The sequence below is a fragment of the Pezoporus occidentalis genome, unplaced genomic scaffold, assembly GCF_034315485.1.
Source record: "Pezoporus occidentalis ecotype Australia unplaced genomic scaffold, CSIRO_AGI_Poc_V1 ctg163, whole genome shotgun sequence".
Taxonomy (NCBI): domain Eukaryota; kingdom Metazoa; phylum Chordata; class Aves; order Psittaciformes; family Psittacidae; genus Pezoporus; species Pezoporus occidentalis.
In genome coordinates this window covers 189233-208094 of record NW_026913457.1, presented here as the reverse complement: position 1 = coordinate 208094, position 18862 = coordinate 189233, and the positions used below count along the sequence as shown (strand labels likewise).

Here is an 18862-nt window from a genome sequence, read left to right as displayed (position 1 = left end):
GAGGACGACACCAGCCGGAGGACAGCCCCGTCCCTCGCTCTGGGCCTCCCTCTAGGCGGGCGGAGAGCAACCCCCGAGCTCCGGCACGGCGGGACCGGGCTCTACGGGGCGCGGAACAGGCGGGTGGCTGGCGGGTGCACCTCCCACCGACAGAGGGCGCCAGTCCGGGGGGCGGGTGGGAGTGTGGCGCGGGTGGCTGGCCGCGGTGCATGCCGGTACCAGCGGGCTGTGCGCGGCTTTAGGTCCGCCGCGCGGCCGGCCGAGGGGATGATTCGTCGCCGTCGCTCGTTCGGCGGGGGCTGTGCCTCAGTGCCCGGCTCCATGGTGGGGAAACGGCGGCGGGCGCCGCGGCAGAACGCGATGGGGGCGCGGGACGCCGAGGAGGCCGCGGTGAACAGCCACGTCCTGCAGTTCTACTTCCACCAGGCCTTAGCGGCCTACCGCGCCGGGCGCAACCGCGACTTCCGACAGCTCCGCGATGTCATGCAGGGTGCGCCGGGGCCGAGGGGGGGAGCCGGGGCCGCGCCGTGTTGTACTAGCGCCGTGTAACCTACCCCTTGTCCCGCAGCGCTGCTTGTGCGGCCCCTGGAGAAGGATCACGTCACGGCCCGGAGGCTGCGCTTGATGCAATTCCTGTCACGGGTCGAGGAAGGCGAGAACCTCGGTGAGTCCCCAAACCTCCCAGTAATACCCTGGGAAAAGACGCGGCAGGGTGAGGCTTCAGCCCGTTGTCCCTGTGCTCCGACCCAGTAGCAGCCAGGAACAGCGTTTCTGCGCAGAGCAGAAGCCTGGGCTGAAGCTGTTCAGCTGTAGTAGCTTTTCCCTGAAGGCAAGGGTCTGAAGAGCGTGGCTTTTCATGTCTGCATCGTGCTGCTGTAGGCAGGAGTAGTGTCCTAGATACCAGTCTGTCTTGTTAGCCAGACACACACCAACATTAGTGTACATATCCAAGTTAGATGTAAGTTCTTCACTGTGAAGGTGGCAAGGCCCTGGAATGGGTTGCCCAGAGAAGTGGTGAATGCTCCATCCTTGGCAGTTTTCAAGGCCAGGTTGGACAGATCCTTGGGTGACATGGTCTAGTGTGAGGTGTCCCTATGGCAGGGGATTGGAACTGGATGATGTTAAGGTCCTTTCCAACCCAAACCATTCCGTGATTCTACAGTTCTGTGGTTGTGGCTTTGGCTCAGCCTTGTTGCTTCTGCAACATTCCCCCAGATCAGTTATTAATAAGCACATGGTGTTTCTGTAGCTTCCTATGCCTAGGGGTGGATCTTGCAGTTTAGGCCCTTGGCAGACAGCCTTCCATTCCTTCTCACCTTCATCCTCGGTAGCTGTAGGATTTGCAGTCAGAACAGGCAAACAAGTGACTACGTCTGTGTAAGATGTCTGTGAACTCCTCACAAACCACCAGCTCTGGTTTCTTGTAGATTGCACTTTTGATAAGGAGTCGGACCTCACCCCTCTGGAGTCAGCAATCGGTGTCCTTGAGCTTATTCATACAGAATTCGCTGTGACTCAGGAGACAATGGAAACTCTTCGGGAAATGGTGAAGGAAGCTGTAAGATGTTTTTGAGTAAATATTCTCTTTTACAAAGGTCTTGTGTAAATGACAGTGAAAATTGCCTCAGGTATACCATCATTAGGGCTGACTTATCTGCAAATATGTATCTTCAGTGCATGTGCTTCTTCATCAGTTAATATAGAAGAGTTTCTTTGTAAGTTGGTACTAAGCTGTTACCTGTGCTGTGCTTGATGATCATATATGCTTTTCCAAAGTTGATCTACAGAGCATGGTAAGTTCAGTGTCAGCAGAGAAAATGGTTTTTGTTTTCTCCTGTAGGCTGTTATTGTCTGCATCAGAAACAGAGAGTTTGAGAAAGCTGCAGAAATTGTCAGGAGGCATATAGGGAAGGAGCCCAAAAGCCAGGTGAGTCTGTGCTGGAATGAGAGACAGCTGCTTGAGCACTGTCTGGTATGTCCTGTGGGGTGTTGGGGTGCAGGGGTACCTGGAGGAGTTTCTGGTATGTCTTACAGGGTGGGCAGTATGACCTCTGAGGGTTTAAGAGCTTTCCTTGAGAAGCACACACACAAACAAGAAAGAAAGGTAAGGATTCCAAAACTGGAATTAAAGAGTCCTCCTTGAGCAATGGACCCTGAGTGCTCTGCATTTCTCAAGCATATTGATAATTTCTGAAGCTCTATCTGTTACTTGTATTCTCTCGTGTGTCTCCATGGGTCTTCCCAGTATTGGTATTCATCCTTTACCTCAAGGAAAACTCAGGCTCATGTGTAGAGCATGAATTGGTAAGGGTTGGTTCTGAAAGCAAGAGTCCCCATTCCTCTTTCTGTAGGCAATGAAATGTCTTGGGTGCTGGAGCAGAAAGTCAGGATTGCTGAAACAAGGTGATGGTCCTGTTCCTCTGGCCTTTTCCTAGCCTTGTGTCAGTGTAAAGTAGTTGTGCCTGGAGAATCTCAAATAGGAAGGGGCCACACTTCGCCTGGATCCTAGCTCCTGTGTTTATATCCTTGTATCTATTCAGAGCATTCTTACATCTCCTCTAGAAAAAGAAGAAAGAGTTGCTGACTGTCATCCAGGGCAAGGATTGCAGTCATCCAGTGGCCAGAAACTTCTCTTACAAGGACTTCCAGCGGAGCACATTTCAGTTCCTGGAGACTTACATGGATGATTCGGAGCCCCTGCTGCAAACAGTATGTGTCTGCCTTGCCTACCTGGCTTCCCAGTACAGCACAGGGTGTAGATATTGGGGGAACCAACATTTACTTTGCCAGAAAGCAATGAAATACAGGAATTTGTCTTTTACATGCCTTCTGTATCAGTTAATGAGTTTGAGTTTATGCAGCTAATTAATGGTGGATTAAATCCAAAATACCACAAAATCAGTCTATTCCAGAAAGGTTTCTAGAGGTGAATGCATCTTTCAGTCTGTGTAACAAGTTTTAATTGATAAGCATGAGCTCTGTATCTGGGGCTGATTTAGCTGCAGGTGGCAGCTCAAAATGCCTTTGAGAGGAGATGACATTGGGTGCCAGTACAAGGAATCATCTTGTGATGGTTATGTGCTTTTTCTCTGTCCAAGATAATTAAAAAGACTTCGAGCTCAGAACATGCAAAAAAACCAAGACGCCCATCAGTGACTCCTGAGTCTGCAAATGGGCCAAAGGATGATACTCTGGAGCCATTGGGAGAAGGAGAGGGCCCAGAAGGAGCTCCAGAGCCTGCAGAAATGCCGGAAGACCTGGAGGGAGCTCCCAGCCCTGCAGAAGGGGCAGATGACCCCACAGCAGGTTCAGATGACCCCACAGCAGGTTCAGATCTTGGGGAAGGAACTAGTGACTTCGCAACAGCATCTGAGCCTATGGAAGAGGGTACTGACCCAGAAGCAACTCCTGATCATATAACAGCAACGGATAATAACTTGGAAGATGCATCAGAGCCTATGCATATATCTAAAGAACTAGCAGCAGCAGCAACTCCAGAACTTCCAGCTGCTGACCCAGCAGCAACTCCACAACCTCTGGGAGTGTCCTGCATGGACTCAAAAAGGTGAGCAGAGGAATCTGGGCCTGCACTGTGGATAAAGTGTGGCAGCCGTTCTCTTCCAGTCAGTAGTTTCCTCTCTCCAGGTAGCTCTTAAGTTTTCCCCCATGCCAGCCTCAGGGGGTCTGCCCAAGCAAGCCCTGGAGGTGCTCAGTGTATGGCTTCTGTCTAGATCACAGTAAAAGTGTTCAGTTGGTTTGGGATTTTTTTCTGGAGATACTGCAAACCAGGGAGGGAGGGCAGTGGCTGGCAGCAGGTTTGCTCTCACAAAGCAGCGTTTGGTGTCCATGTGGCTCAGCCCTTATTTGAGAATAGCACATGGGCATATTCTCTCAAGACCTGCTTCGTTGCTGCACCACCTGGTTTAAAAGGAGGGAGGACTGAAGGGCTGAGAATGCCTTCTTCACTAAATTTTATTTGCACCTTGGGGTCAGTTACTGAGGGTCACACCTTTTGGGAAAAGCCTGATTTCAGTGAATTGGAGCCACTTTGGTGGTATTTCTACAACCTGCTCAGTTCTGTTTGTTTTGTAGGGGGCCCTCTGGAACTGAAACCACGTATGGGATTTCTGTTCTGAGAGAAGCTTTCAAGATCCTGTCTGACTCCCGGGATTCTGGTGCACTCTTCACCAAACTGGATGAAACAGACTTTTCTTTCCCCAAGCAACTGTCTCCTTCTGTATCCCACAGAACCAAGAAACGGAAAGAAGCGGAGAAACAAGATTCTGACATCTCAGACTCTCCTGAAATTATCCATAAGACCAGGCGCTTGTACACAATAAGCAAACTGGTCATGGAGCAAGACAGCCAGTGCAGCGAGTTGAGTGAGAGGCCAGACTCTTCCCAAGAGCCAGTTGTATCTTCTGCTTCCAGACCTGTTCAGAAATTGTGTGACCAGCCTGTGTCTACCAACAGTGCCAAGTATGAAGTCCATCTCTTCTGGTATATTCTAATATGCACCCAGTCTTTTGACTTGCAGCTGACATTGGTAGCATGAACAAAAACCTTTCTCTTGAATTCAGGATGAGTGTATTGATCATCTTTGTCTGCTAGCATATGTGCAACTGGGCGAAGTAAATACTTTGTCCTTACACTTCACTATTTGTGTAATGGGGAGAAGATTACCTGTTTTCCACTGGCAGTGGGTTGGAGATACTGCAGGTAGTACTGGTAGACAATTCCAGTGTGTGTATTGTGGGTAATGTGTGTTTCTCTGTGCTTTGGTTAGTGACACTGACAGTGGAAAGAGTTCATGGATGCATCTTGTGGTGTGTTTTAAACTCTCTTTACTTCTTCACCTTGCTTAAGGTCTCTGGGATTTTTGGTTTTGTTATTTGGGTGGTTTTTTTCCCCCCCTGACACCAGTGTTGGATGAGAAACTCCTAGTTGTAACTTTCTCTTTCAGTATGAGTTGTCGCTTACCTTGCAGCTGAAATGACTGCAGTAAGATGTGGGATATGTTAGGGGGTTTTTCCTGTTTATAAGGATTACCCACAGAAGACAGCAAAGTAGGCTTACTGGCAGAAGTTTAAAATTAGCACTGTTAGGAGACTGTAAAACTATGAGTCTCATGAGTAGTTCCTGTAGGCTGTAACAAGGGTGTGGCAAAGCTTCCTGCTTAAACATCTGAGTTGCTCTTCTGTTTAGTGAAGTTGCAGAGCAGCCAGCAATAACGATGTTTTGGATCCCCAGGAGTGAAACTGGAAGGACTGAGGAGAGCTTCATGTCTTTGGAAAGATAAAACACAATCTCCTTTGTCTTCTGGCTTAAGAATTTCGAGAATATGAAGGTTTGGTTTTGAAGGGCAGGCAGGAAAGACCTTGGTGTTCTGCATTGCTTGGCTGCTTTGGAGTTGCCTATTTTTGAAGTGCTGGAGGGTGGCCACAAGTTGAGATGTGCTGCAGTGCAGCTGGTGTCTGTGCAAGCAGTAGTAAAAACTCTTGCTGGTCTGCATTGCTCAGGGTTAAGCTGTCAGAGGTGATGCTGGGAAGGGATTTCTACCCTGTTATTGTCTTAAGAGTCATGGGGAAAATTTAGCCGTTAAGTTTCCTGCTCTTCAAGGACTTGAGTGGCAATGCTTTATCTTTTGGTTTGTTTGGGTTTTTTTTTTCTGGTAGGTGATGTTGCTGTCCTGGGGTGTCTGGAGTTTATTCTGGTGATCTAGGGAGCCCTGTGAGAATAGGATGATGTTTTGTGAACTCATCCGAGGCCATGTGCTTTGCCTGATGGCCATGGGAAGGAGCCAGCCAGGCGTGAATGTGATGCCTTCCCATCCTGTGCCAGCTAAAGTGAGGGTTCTGCCAGACTGGGTGGGAGCCAAGAATGGGGCTGCTGATATTGGTGTAGGTAGTTCTTGAGTTTCAAGCCCTGATGCTGTGCAAGTTGGTTTCCAGTTCACCTGGAAAGTGATTTATTGTCTGTGCTCCTTGTATGGATGTCCTGTCTTGAAGTCTTTCTGTGTCAGTACTTACGGTAGCAGTGGTGCTGACATCTGTCTGGAAATCTCATTGTGTGCATCTCTGCCAGAGGCTATTTCACAAATCTTTATGTGCAAGAGAGGTGTTCAACAGTGCAACCTCAAGTAAGAGCAGAGATCAGTTGTTTCTCAGTGGCTTCAATTATATTGGATGCAATATCCTTGGCTGAACCTTCTGAAGGCTTTTTTTAACAGGCTTAGTTTAACTTCACAAGTCTGTGTTTGAGGACTGGAAGCAGGTGACAGCACTGAGGCACTTGATATCACTGAGAGGCCTCTGTAGCTTGGCTGACCTCAGTAGTGCTAGCAGTAAACCAGTAAGAATTAAAGGCTCCCTTGGAAGTCTAAAGGCTTCTACCCCAGGTTGTTGGCAAGTCTGTGCCACATACAGAGGCCTGGGAAGTCCAGCTTTCTGTCTGGTGTAAGCACTTCATTGTGTAGTTAATACCCTCTCGCTTGTTTTTGCTAATGCTGGCTACAAAATACAGTACTCCACCTCTATCGAGTACATATAGCACACTGTACCTTCAGATGGAGGCTGCTAAGGATTCATCCACCTTCAGAGGGGACTTGAGGAGGTGGCAGTGTGTTTATACATATATCAATCACTTTATGGGCACTTTTCTCAGCGCTGCAACCTCATCAAAGACTTGCTTGCTGTATCCTCTGTGTCCCTACCTTCTCCCCTAACAGCATCCTTCCTAGCCAGCAGCCAAAGTAAATGCTTGCCTGCTTTCAGGTCCTTCAGAAGAAAGTGGAACAGCAGACAGGGGTTGGAAGAAAAAGAGAGTTGGAGTGAGGAGGAGGAGCTTTTCCCAGGTGCCGGTAAGAACAGAGCCCCTCCTGTGGGTGTTAATTGATGCTAATCCTGGCTGTGGGGCTCATTTATGGGTTTCTTGCTACCTTCTGTGTGACTGAATTTTGAAACCAGAAACCCTAAAACCCAGAAAAATGGGTAACTGTCCAGGTCTTTGTATATCTGCCTTGAAATGTGTGCCAAAGCCACCTGTTCCGGTCTCAGATAAATCATGCTTAGCTTAAAGAATGTGAACATCAGAAATATAGCTTTTTTCCCTGTTCCTACTTTAGTGCCATGAAATAAAGGTTCAGTTTACGTTTTCAGTCAGATCAATTGTCCAATCCTTTTTCCAGCTAGATATGTAGGTTAACTGGTGAAAAGGAGTGGATAATGGGTGTCTAATTCCAGCTTCAATGTACAGTCTAGCCACATCCTGGATGGATGCCCCTGTTCTGGCTAGTTTAAAACAAATCAGATCCTATTGGAAAGCTTTCACATGAAACAGCTGGGGCTGCAGAAAAGGGAAGGATAAAGGAGTTTGGTTTGTCCGTCATGGGGTACTCTCATTGTAGGCTCTGTATTTCAGCAGTTAAGCTCAAGGCAGTCTGTCAAGGAAGTCTCTACCTCTTGAGTTAAGGTGAAATGTAACCCTGTTGCCTTGTTTTTCAGCATCATTTGAGACAGCCAGCTATAACAGTACAGTCTTAAGTTCCAAGAAACAGGTAATGTGGAGCCCTTAAGTCCTTTCAGCAAGGCCTGAGATCATGATATATCTGCAGAGAAGAGCAAAATGCCAGACAATCTGAAATACACTGCTGGGGGTTGCTGCTCAGACTGCTTCCTCAGCAGCCTGCAGTTCACTACAGCAGGGTGAGCTGCTGTCATGCTTTCAGTGAGGAGGCTGGGTTGGAAAGTGCTTCCTCAGGCTGGTGCTTGTGGTATGCAGGCTTGATCCAAGTTGTGCAGGCCTTTGCATTTGCAGAGGTGCGTGGACTTTCCCTGTTAAAACAGCCCAGTTTGGTAGCTGGTAAGGCTGTGTGCTGGGCACTGGGTATGTGCATGAAGTCCTTTTTCCTCAATGCATGTGGTTCAGAGCTGGGTTTGCTGGGTTCCCTCCATGCTGGAGAGGTTCAGCATCTTGGTTGCGTGAAGGACCCACGTACAGCAGCTGTTGCTTGGGAAGAGGTCCCCAAGCTGTTGCTTGGGAAGAGGCTGCTGGGAACTCTCAGCCTGGCTTGTAGGAGAGCTGCTGGCTCATGTGCTGCTGTACATCACGTAGCACTCTGCTGGAGCTGAGCACTTCTGTTATTCGTAACGGGTACGAGAGCACATCCACAGAGGAGTGATTGAGTGTTGCATGTGCTGTTGACAGGACATCTGTGCCTTTCCTGCGTGTTACTAGCACAGATGGTAAAGGGGAGCTAACACACACGGGAAGAGTTACCATGTGGTTCTCTGCTAGTGGCACTCTGATGCTGCACTTTGTACTCACAGGACACTGCTTTCATGCTCTTTTGTAGAAATGGACAGTGGAAGAGAGCGAGTGGATCAAAGAAGGCGTGCGGAAGTTTGGAGAAGGGAGATGGAAGGCAATTTTCCAGAAATACCCCTTCCAGAACCGCACAGCAGTGATGATCAAGGATCGCTGGCGGACCATGAAAAAACTGGGAATCCTCTAAAGCTGGCAGCCACAGGACCTCCAGTGCACAAACCTTTTTCTTTGGAAAGACCGACTGGAGTGTCACAGCATGGGAGGCTGCTGTGCCTGCCTCTGATGTGTGTGTGTCAGGACCCCTGTGGCTAGTGGCACCTGAGACTGATGTAGCAGACAGAAATCAGGTGACAAGAACCAAGGAGCCTCGAGCTCTAGCTGCAGGTTTTAGTTTTTGTGCAGGCTTGATAGCACATGATTGGAAATGGCCTGGATTGGGACTTTCTTCTGACAACTGCAACCTTTGTTGAATGAATCCCAGCTGTAGTGAGTTTTGTCTGCTCAGATGCTGTCAAATAGCAGGGTAGTCCCCTCACATCCTATTTTTCTGTTGTCTAAACTGTCACTTGTTTCATCCATTTGTGCTCAGTTCTCTGTGGGTGGGAGGTAACATGTAGCCCCACAGCTTACAGGGAGGAGGTTGAGACAAATAGATCTTTCATTCTTCACATTTCTTTTTTTTGAGCAGCAGCGAGCCTAGGAGTGAGAATTTTTCCCTCACAGCTTTGAGGCTTTAAAAAATATAATTTTGTGTATCTTAGGATTTAACTGTTGGTTGTTCCTATATTAAAAGTTGGGCCATATCTTACTGACACTTCTTGCTGGTATGCAATCCCTGCAAGCGTATGGGTGCCCAGGGCATTGCATATCCAGCAGCCGGAGCCAGAGCTCATGTACTACCAGTCTTCCATAAATAAAGTTTGTGTTTTCTTGGCCGGCTTGAGTTGTAAGTGTGAGCTTGTACCATATGGGTGGAAATGTGGCAGTTGGGGCAGGCAGCACGTCAGGAACATGGGGCTTTACCTTTGCCTCCTGAGCTGTTGTGTCAGCCGCTGTTTGGGGTAGAACAGTGATGCTCAGAGGTGCTGCATAGGGCAGAAGCGTCTGGACGAGGTTTCTGCTGAAGTCAAAGGCTGAGGAGCCACGGCGGTATTTGCTAGAAGCAGCCTCTCCCAGCAGCATTCCTGCAGAGTTGGGGCTGGGAGAAGCCTGTCTGGAAACACCTGCTTCCCTTCTGTCCTTCAGCAGGAGCTGCTGGACTGAGCCTGCCCCAGCACCTGGCTGTGGCTGTGTGTTTCCCCCTGCCGCCTGCCTGTAAAACTGTGTTCCCTGAGGCCAGAGCAGCCATGGGTGGGTGGGACACCCTGCACTTGCAGAGGCTTGATGTGAGCCACAAGCTGGACCAGTAATTGCTGTTGTGAGGCAATGCCCATTGGTTGTGCCCAGTTGGAGAAGATGGATTCACCCATACTTCCCTTCTCTGCACCAGGCTCTTGTCCTTGGCTATGCAGGGAGGCTGTTGCAGCCAAGGCAGGGAGGAGCCAGGGAGGAAGGTCATCCCCCCACAAACCCACTTTATGCCTGTGTGCATTTTCTGGTGGTAAAACACTTTTCCTGCTTAATTTCCTTGTTCACAGGATACAGACTGGTGGAGCATTGGTCAGTGAGGAGCAGGGCTAGCTGGGGACTGGCTCAGTGTTGCTGGTGACTGTGGAGCTTCTTCACAACAGCCTCTGCAGAGGGTTCATCTGGGTGAGCTCTAATGTGGGCAAACTGGATAAGCCCCTGCTCTTCCCCAAGATCATCTCAAGGGTGCCTCATTCCCCCGACTCCAGCCCTGGCCCTGCCAAGGTGCCACTCTGAGGAAGTTAATGATTATCCCTGACACCTCCAGTCCCCGCTCCTGCCCTGGCTGGAGGGAATGCAGAAGGCTGGGAAGCAGGATGCTGCTGCTGGTGTTCCTGGCTCTGCTGGGCTCCGCTGGCTGCCCCAGGAGTGAGCCCCTCAGCACATCCAGCCAGGACCCGCTATTCCATGGGGCAGATCGCTACGACTTTGCCATCATCATTGCTGCCGGCACCATGGAATGCTTCTGGCAGTTTGCACACCAGAATGGGAACTTCTTCTTCAACTATGAGGTAAGTTTTGGAGGTGCATCCCAGGAAGGTGCGCAGCTGCTGATGAGGTCAGTGAATGGCTATGCTGGCTTAGTCCAGTGCTGCAGCTCCACAGGCAGTGCTAGGCACTGCCTCCTCCGAGGGCACTGCAGGTCCTGCAGTGGGAGTTCCATCACCGTGGGCCTAGAACCAGGCTTATGTGCAGAAGGGCAACTGAGGCTGAACTCCATATCCACCAGCCCCAGCACGGAGGGGGTTTGCCTTGCATGGGGAAGATCCTGAGTTGAGACAGGAGTGGTTTCAGTCGCTTGGGTATTCCACCTCAGGGACTGTACTTTTTTTAGGCAATTTCTGTCATGAATCACATTTCTTTTTTTTTTAAATACCTGTTTTAAAGGAGTAGTGAGAGCTCTGGATGTGGTGACTGAGCATGCAGAGAGCTCCAGGGTGTCCTGGCATTGGGGGAGCTCTGCCATTTGCTGGGCTGGCTGAAGGCTGCTGCACGGCCCTTGTCTCTCTGAGCTGCAGCTGGGAGGCACGCCAAAGGTCTCAGGCACAGCCCTATGTACTTGTCCTCGTGCTCTGTTCCCTTCCCGAAGGGAAAACGACAGCCTTTCATCACCTGTTTACACTAGGCTGGTTGAAGGAGAGCAAGAGCATGGCCATGCCCAGCAGTGACAGCTTCCCCCTGGCTCTGACCTCAGCAAAGCAGCCCCACAAAAGCGTGGCACAGCCCTGGGCCTCGGCACAGCCCTGGGGCTCAGCACAACTCCATCTCCCAACACTGCAGGAGTGCCAGGAGCACCCCATCCAGGCAGCAGGGAGATCGAATAGGTACAGGGGGAGGAGGCACGGGGTGTGTTCAGGAGCCTGCAGCACCATGGGCGGGCACTGGGAGCCTTGCTGTTTATCATCCAGGGCTGTGAGGTTTGGGGTTCTTTTACATGTCACTGGAGGCTGTTCCTGGCTCCAGCTCACAGCAGTGGAGGGGGCAGCTCCCCATGGACCCCAAAACAACCCTCAGTAGAGGCTGGACCACACTGGGCCCCTGCCCTGCACAGGAGGGCTCCTATGGGCTCCTGTCTGTTCCCTGAGCTCAGAATCAGGCCCATGAATGCCACTCGGGTGTTTTCTGCCTCCAGGTCCAGCGTGCAACGGGGATCGGCAACAGCAGGAACATCCTGGTCACAGCGAGCGACCCCAATGGCTTCCAGCTTGGTGCTTCCCAGCATGTGCGGGGACAAATCAACTTCCTCACCAAGGAGAAAGGTCCTCGCTGCCCTGGTCCTGCCCAGGCAGCCAGCATTTCCCAGGGGCGTTATGAGTCTGATCACATCTCCCTCCTCAGTGGGGAGGATGAGGGTCAAGCGCTTGGGATGGGTTTGCCTGGCAGTGGCTCTTCTGCTCAGGGAACAACAATCCCCATTTCTCTCCACAGGTTTCTACCAGCTGTGCCTGAACAACCAGCAAAACCACTTGGGCTTCATGCAGGTGTATCTCAACTTTGGTGTCTACTACAAAGCCTTTGACACAGACAACAAGCAGCCAGAAGAGCGGAAAGAGCTGAATGACACCCTGGAGGCAATTGGGGTGAGTGTGAAGGTGACCACAGTGCTCCAATGCCACGGGGATGGGCAGGTTCTCCCGAGGGAACCAAGAAGGGTGCTTGCTGTTGGCTGAGCTGCAGCTTTAAGTTAATGCTGAGCACAGGGAGAGCTCCAAGAGCAGCTCTTCCAGCCCCAGGCTCTGCTGCAGCCCAGCTGCTGAGCACTCACCTCTCCCGCAGGTCAGCACCCAGAAACTGCAGCTCCACATCTTCCACATGTGGCGGTTCTACAACTTTGCCCGGATGCGGAAAACATCCGATTCCTTCCTCCTGGAGTCCAACTACAACTACGTCAACTGGTGGTCGATGGCTCAGAGCTGTGCCATTGTCCTCTCTGGGGTGCTGCAGCTCTACTTCCTCAAGCGCCTCTTCAATGTGCAAGCCCCCAGCAGGCAGAAGTGCTAGTGATGTCCAAGAGTGTGGGAAGGACCAGTGCCTTCAGCGCTTGGTGACAGCGCTGACAGCTAATTCTGACCCTTCACAGAGAGGGAGGAAAGGCCGGATCCTGTTTTGAGGAAGGGGAGCTCCCCTGCCCCTCCCTTGGCTGAAATCACCCCAACAGAAGAAAAGCACAACACTGGACTTTGTGTGCTAGGTCAGTTTATTACCTCCCTACCCATCATTATGGTGTCCTATAATGTCTTTTCTACCAGGCACTTAATAAAGAACCCCTGGCACCCAATCTGGGGCGTGATAGCAGCCTTCTGTCCATCCTCTGCAAGCCTGCACAAAGCAAGCCCTGCCTTGCAGGCAGCTGCCTGCCCTCTCCTTCTCTCTCCTCAGCTCAGTGGTCAGCCTGTCCACCCGGCCCTAGGCTGTGTGCCTCTCCCAGTCTCTTCTACAGAGCTACATGTGCAGCTTCTCCCCTCTGCTGCCTCACCCCAGTGCATCATGCTGCCTAAGGAAGGCAGGGGCATGTACCACAGACAAAGGCTGATTGCCTCTGAGACGTTGCCCTAAACAACAGGCACTTTAGAAAAAGGAACAGGCTTTATTTGAGAGCAGGGGCAGGTCTGGTGCCTGCGGAGCAGCTCCTCACTTAGGCAGCAGCTCCCCCAGAGTATGCAGCTGTGTGCTGGTGGCTCCCAGCCCTATCACACCAGAGCATACCCCAGCAGCAGAGTGGGCTCCCTGTGACACTGCTGCACTGACACTGTCCTGCACTGCAGGACAAAGTCTGTTCTGGCCAGGAACACTTGAGTCTTTGGAGCGCCGGAGTCCTCTTACATGAGGGTGTCCTCGTTCCGCACGTACTCCCCAACATCAGCCTGGTGGAACACCACGATGGCCATGGGATCCACCTTCCGGCACTCCTGCGTGGACTTGGCAGCCACCCCAAAGCCCTGAATGAACAGGAGATAAGAGTTTACCCCCCAACCCTGTACTCCCGCCCTGGGAAGCACGGGGTCCGCACCAACCACTCACCAGTGGGACGTCAGCCATGGAGTACACCACCACTCCCTGGTACTGAGCTGTGTTCTCTGTGATGCGGCCCAGGCCCGACTTCAGGACATGGTTGCCATAAAGAAAAGACTGCTCCGAGCCCGGCTTCACCCACACCTTGAACTGCAAGAGAGACACAGCACGATGAAGGGCTGGGGGATGCTGGGGGCCGGGGGCTGCCGGGGGCCGGTTCCCACCTTGGCGTAGGGCGCGAGGAAGTCCAGAGCCGTGACACTGAGCCGGAACTTCTGCGTCTTGGTGAACTTCCCGAAGCAGGTGCCCAGCGCCGTCAGGCTCTCCCGGGGGATGCTCGCCGCCACCTTCAGCAGCTTCTCGCTGCGGGGATCGGGAACAGAGCTGGAGCAGCTCCGGGGCAGCGCCCGCTGCCCGGCGCCCCGCTGCCGGCCCTCGCCTCACCTCACGTAGTAGACGCGGTCGCGGTGCAGGCGGAAGCAGTAGGTGCCATCGGGCCGGTCCACCAGCAGCTGGATGTTCTCACCGATGCTGCGGGGACACACGCCGTGAGCCCTACCCGGTCCCCCCGCCACCCCCTCCCGCCCCCCCCGGTGCCCCCGGCCCCTCACTATCGCCCCAGCTTCTCGAACACCGTCCGCGTCTCCGCCTCCGTCAGCGGCCGCATCGCCCCACGCCGCACACGCGGGACGCCACCGGAGCCACCGGAACGGGAAATGAGCGTCGGAACAGGAAGTGCCGGGCCGGAAGTGGCGCGGCGCCCCGTTGGAGCGGCGCGATGGCGGCGGCGGCGGCGGCGGAGGAGGCGCGGCTGCTGGCCTGGCTGCGCGGCCCCGCGGCGCCCGGTGGGCCCGAGCTCTCGGCTTACGTGTCCGAGCTGGCGGCGCTGGGGCTGGCGGAGCTGGGCCGGGAGCCGGCGCGGCTGGCGGCGGAGCGGGCGCGGGTCGGGGCGGAGACCCGCCGCTTGGCCTTCGAGCACTACCGCGCCTTCATCCGGTCCGCCGAGTGCACCGGGCGCGCCGGACACGGCTTCGGCGGCATCGAGAGCCGCCTCGGGAGCCTGCTGGAGCGCCTGCCCGCGCTGCAGGACGCCTGCCGGTGCGGGAACGGGCACCGGGGGGGAGCCCGCCGGGGACTCGGGGAGATCGGGGGTGGCGGGGAGCGGGGCGGTGAGGGCACGGGGGGAGATGGAGGGAGGCTGGGACAGGGTCTGACGGAGCACAGGCGGCCATGGGGCAGTGGAGGGCTGGGCTGGGGAGTGAGAGGGAGGTGGTGCTGAGCTGGGAAGGATGGGACTGAGGGGAAATAACGGAGGGTGTGAGGGTCCCGGGGTTTACCTGCTGCAGGGGAGAGCCTCGTGCTGATCCCACCCTGATCCCGCAGGAACTTCATGCGTGATGCCGAGGAGATCGCCTGCAGCCGGCGCATGAACAGCCTGACGCTGAACCGGCACACGGAGATTCTGGAGATCCTGGAGATACCGCAGCTCATGGACACCTGCGTCCGCAACGGCTACTACGAGGAGGCGCTGGAGCTCGCTGCCTACGTGCGACGGCTGGAGAGGAAGCACAGCACCATTCCTGTGATCCAGGTAGGATCTGCTCTGCCCCTGCCCTGTGCCACCCTGCACCCAGCTCCTGTGGCTGAGGTCTCTGTCCCACCCCAGGGCATTGTGGAGGAAGTGCGCCAGTGCACCCAGCTGATGCTGAACCAGCTCATCCAGCAGCTCCGCACCAACATCCAGCTTCCAGCCTGCCTGCGGGTCATAGGCTACCTGCGCCGCATGGATGTCTTCACGGAGGCTGAGCTGCGCATCAAGTTCTTGCAGGCACGGGATGCGTGGCTGCGTTCCATCCAGGCCTCCATCCCCGATGACGACCCCTACTTCCACATCACCAAGACCATCGAAGCCTGTCGCGTCCACCTTTTCGACATCATCACCCAGTATCGCGCCATCTTCTCCGATGAGGAGCCGCTCCTGCCCGCCGAGGGTCAGGCCCTCAACGAGGGGGCCATCTTCCACAGCTGGGTGCTGCAGAAGGTGTCTGAGTTCCTGCGGACGCTGGAGCGCGACCTGCGGCGTGGGGTGGGCGGCCGCCTGGACTCGCTGCTAGGGCAGTGCATGTATTTCGGCCTCTCCTTCAGCCGGGTAGGGGCCGATTTCCGCGGGCAGCTGGCGCCCCTCTTCCAGCATGTGGCCGCCAGCGCTTTCAGGAAGGCGGTGGAAGAGGCAGTGGAGAAGTTCCAGGAAGAGATGAATTCCTACACTCTCATCTCTACGCCAGCAGTGTTGGGGGGCACCGTGGGGGTCCCGGTGCCCATGGCCCAGCCAGGGACGCTGCAGCCTCCCATGGTGCTGCTGGACTTCCCACCCCTCGCCTGCTTCCTCAACAGCCTCCTCGTCGCTTTCAATGACCTGAGGCTCTGCTGCCCCATAGCCCTGGCACAGGATGTCACCACCTGCCTGGAGGATGCGCTTGGTCAGGTGAGGTGCCAGGGGATAGAGCTGTGCCTTGTCCCAGGAGGACATGGGGGCAGGCTCGTCCTGCTCTGAGTACTGGTAGGATGGAATCATAGACTCATTTAGGTTAGAAAGAACTTTTTAAGATCAACAAGTCCAAGTGTTAGCCTGGTAACCGCCAAACCACCGCTAAACATGTCCCTAAGTGCCGTGTATCCGTGTCCTGGTGACTCCACAACTTCCTTGGGCAGCCTGTTCCAGTGCTTGACAACCCTTTTGGGAAAGAGGTTGTTCCTAATCTCCAGTCCAAACCTCACCTGACACAGCTTGAGGCTGTTTCCTCTTGTCCCATCACTTGTTACTTGGGAGAAGAGACCGACCCCACCTCACTACATCTTCCTGTCAGGCAGCTGTAGGGAGCAATGAGGTCCTCCCTGAGCCTTTTCTCCAGACTGACTCCCCCCCCCAAATCCCTCAGCCATTCCCCATCACACTTGTGCTCCAGGCCCTGCACCAGCTCTGGTGCACTTTTCTGGCCCTGCTCCACACCTCAATGTTGCTCTTGTAGTGAGGGGCCCAGAACTGAGCACAGGATTTGAGGTGAAGCTTCACTGGTCCCCAGTGCAGGGGAACAGTCACTTCACTGGCTCTGCTGCCACGGTGTTGCTGATACAGGCCAGGATGCTCTTGTCCACTTGCACGCAAGCTGGCTCATGTTCAACTGCTGTTGACCAACACCCCCAGGTTATTTCTGTGGGCGGCTTTCCAGTCACTTTTCCCCGCAGCTGAAGCATTGCATGGGGTGGTTGTGAGCCCTATTGAACCTCGTACAATTGGGTGGGAAAGGAGCGTCCATTTTACGTGCGGGGTTGTCTGCGGGGAGTATTAACAACTCTGCTTTCCACCCCAGGTGACTAAAACCATCCTGGCCTTCCACCGTGCGGAGGAGGCAGCTTTCAGCGGGCGGGAGCAGGAGCTCTTTGCCCAGTTCTGCACGGCTTTCCTGGATGACCTGCTGCCCTACCTGAACCGTTGCCTGCAGGTCCTCTTCCCGCCAGCACAGATCGCACAAGCACTGGGTGAGATCCCAGGGGGTTGTGTCTAGTGGGGAGCCTCATTGCCCCCTAGTTCTGCTGGTCCCGCCTCTGTGGGGCTTCCCTTTGCCCACAGGCTCGCACCAGCCCCCCTTTCCCTCTCTGGCAGGCGTCCCCCCAACCCAGCTGCAGCGCTTCGGCCACCTGGGCCGCATCAACGTGGTCGCTCTGAGGGACTCGCTGGCTTCCCTGCTGCCGGCTCCACCAGATGAGGAGGAGCCTCTGCGCCCGAAGGAAGAAGAGGAGGCCGAGTCCCTGCCCACACCCCTGCCTGCACACGGGCAGGAGGGGTCCCCCGAAGGGGCTCCGCTGCCGACAGCGACCACGGAGTAGCGGGGCCGGGGCTGGGGCTGGGGCTGCGCCGCGTCACCCCGTCACACCCTTCGGTCCTCCCCGCCGGCAGGGGTCGCCGTCTCCCCCCGTCGTGCCCGGCGGGGTTTGCACATGGCGGCGGCGCTGGCGGCGGGGCGGCGCGGGGCGGCGCGGGCGGTGTTGGGGCCCGGTGCGGGCCGCGGGTGCGGAGACGCCGCGGGCTGGGCCCAGCGGGAGCGCTCGTACTGGCGGGCGCTGCGGCGGAGGGTGCTGGGCCCGCCCGCGCCGCCCTTCGCCGCCCCCTGCCAGGTGGGAGCCCCGGTGCTGCGCGCGGCCGCCGCCGCCGTGGGCCCGGAGCTGCTGGGCGGCTCCGAGCTGCGGGAGCTGGCGGCGGCGCTGGCGGCCGGGCTGCGGAGCGGGCCGTGCCTGGGGCTGAGCGCCCCGCAGCTCGGGGTGCCGCTGCGGGTGTTCGCTGCCGAGCTGCCCCCCGCCCTCTGCCAGCGGTACCCGGCGGCGCTGCGCCGCGCTCACTGCATCGAGCCCTTCCCGCTCCGCCTCTTCGTTAACCCCGTGCTTCGCGTCGTGGACGCGCGGCTCGTCACCGGCCGCGAGGGCTGCGCCAGCATCCGCGGCTTCTCTGCCTACGTCCCGCGCCATTGGGCCGTCAGTGTGTCGGGTACGCACCCCACAGCCCTGCCTGCACCCCCGGCGTCTGCCCAGCGCCGTGGTTGCTCCCTGACCGCTGCTCTCTGGTAGCAGGGGTGGACGAGCACGGGGAGCCGGTGAGCTGGGAGGCAAAGGGCTGGGCCGCCCGTGTTGTCCAGCATGAGATGGACCACCTGGATGGCATCCTCTACATCGACCGCATGGACACACGCACCTTCACCAATATCAGCTGGATGGAGCTGATGGACTGACGCCCTCGGGCCTCATCCCACTGGAGAAGAGCTGCAGCGGGGCCCCGCACCGGACACTGGCCAGAGGGGCATCACGGCACTGCATGGGCTCCTACTCACCATTACTACAGCCAAAATACACAGTGAAGCCTCAGCCTGGCTCCTGGCCCTTCCTGCTCCTGGGTTGGGGGTGGGACAGGGGTTCAGCCCTCATTGTTCTGACTGCTGTAGTCATCGTATGAGTCTAGGAACCAGCACCACTGCCAGGGCTGTACTGGAAGAGGGAACCCCTTTTCCAGGGCTTGTTTGTGGTCTGGGGTGGAGCTGGGGATGGGACGTGCAGTTTGGGTGAGATGGGGAGGCAAGCTGGCAGGAGCCCTTGTGGCTCTTCCCTTGGCTGGGGACTGCTCTCAGAGGGGGCAGAGCACTTACACTCTGCCTGGGTACAGGCAGCAGCTCCCAGCGGCTCCTGCCTGCACACAGCAGTTGCACAGGCACTGTGTTACTGGGTGGAATTGAGGGGCCAAGCTGACCCCTGCCAGTGCAGTCAGATCCTCATGGAAGGGACCAGGCACCACCTGAAGCTTTTGGATTGTTTTTATTTTCATATAAACAAGACAGAACCCAAAGCAGCA

The 18862-nt window shown here is 55.3% G+C and overlaps 5 protein-coding genes across 7 annotated transcripts; 4 read left to right on the top strand and 1 right to left on the bottom strand.

The window, feature by feature from the left end:
- The first annotated feature begins 263 nt into the window (after nucleotides 1–263).
- On the top strand, nucleotides 264–8885 carry TERF2 (telomeric repeat binding factor 2). Of its 2 annotated transcripts, none has more exons than XM_062613002.1 (10): nucleotides 264–490; nucleotides 569–664; nucleotides 1428–1558; nucleotides 1841–1927; nucleotides 2563–2709; nucleotides 3099–3565; nucleotides 4249–4479; nucleotides 6774–6859; nucleotides 7503–7555; nucleotides 8354–8885. In XM_062613002.1, the coding sequence occupies exons 1-10, from the start codon at nucleotides 268–270 to the stop codon at nucleotides 8510–8512; spliced, it is 1680 nt and encodes a 559-aa protein (XP_062468986.1). In that variant the 5' UTR covers nucleotides 264–267; the 3' UTR covers nucleotides 8513–8885. The 2 variants fall into 2 exon arrangements, with proteins under 2 accessions (XP_062468986.1, XP_062468985.1); XM_062613001.1 differs by having other exon boundaries at nucleotides 4093–4479.
- A 760-nt stretch (nucleotides 8886–9645) lies between these two features.
- TMED6 (transmembrane p24 trafficking protein 6) lies at nucleotides 9646–12747 on the top strand. The gene is made up of 4 exons (XM_062613010.1): nucleotides 9646–10463; nucleotides 11585–11711; nucleotides 11881–12032; nucleotides 12229–12747. The coding sequence occupies exons 1-4, from the start codon at nucleotides 10197–10199 to the stop codon at nucleotides 12451–12453; spliced, it is 771 nt and encodes a 256-aa protein (XP_062468994.1). The 5' UTR covers nucleotides 9646–10196; the 3' UTR covers nucleotides 12454–12747.
- Nucleotides 12748–13019: 272 nt separating this feature from the next.
- On the bottom strand, nucleotides 13020–14198 carry NIP7 (nucleolar pre-rRNA processing protein NIP7). The gene is made up of 5 exons (XM_062613012.1): nucleotides 14076–14198; nucleotides 13909–13995; nucleotides 13689–13827; nucleotides 13474–13614; nucleotides 13020–13391 (listed from the first exon to the last, which is right to left on the bottom strand). The coding sequence occupies exons 1-5, from the start codon at nucleotides 14129–14131 to the stop codon at nucleotides 13272–13274; spliced, it is 543 nt and encodes a 180-aa protein (XP_062468996.1). The 5' UTR covers nucleotides 14132–14198; the 3' UTR covers nucleotides 13020–13271.
- A 13-nt stretch (nucleotides 14199–14211) lies between these two features.
- COG8 (component of oligomeric golgi complex 8) lies at nucleotides 14212–18392 on the top strand. Of its 2 annotated transcripts, none has more exons than XM_062613003.1 (5): nucleotides 14212–14562; nucleotides 14848–15055; nucleotides 15131–15949; nucleotides 16836–17004; nucleotides 17129–17387. In XM_062613003.1, the coding sequence occupies exons 1-5, from the start codon at nucleotides 14243–14245 to the stop codon at nucleotides 17350–17352; spliced, it is 1740 nt and encodes a 579-aa protein (XP_062468987.1). In that variant the 5' UTR covers nucleotides 14212–14242; the 3' UTR covers nucleotides 17353–17387. The 2 variants fall into 2 exon arrangements, with proteins under 2 accessions (XP_062468987.1, XP_062468988.1); XM_062613004.1 differs by lacking the exon at nucleotides 17129–17387 and adding an exon at nucleotides 18091–18392 and having other exon boundaries at nucleotides 14215–14562.
- On the top strand, nucleotides 17449–18097 carry PDF (peptide deformylase, mitochondrial). Its single transcript, XM_062613011.1, has one exon. It carries the CDS (start codon nucleotides 17464–17466, stop codon nucleotides 18085–18087), a length of 624 nt encoding a protein of 207 aa, XP_062468995.1. The 5' UTR covers nucleotides 17449–17463; the 3' UTR covers nucleotides 18088–18097.
- Nucleotides 18393–18862: the final 470 nt, after the last annotated feature.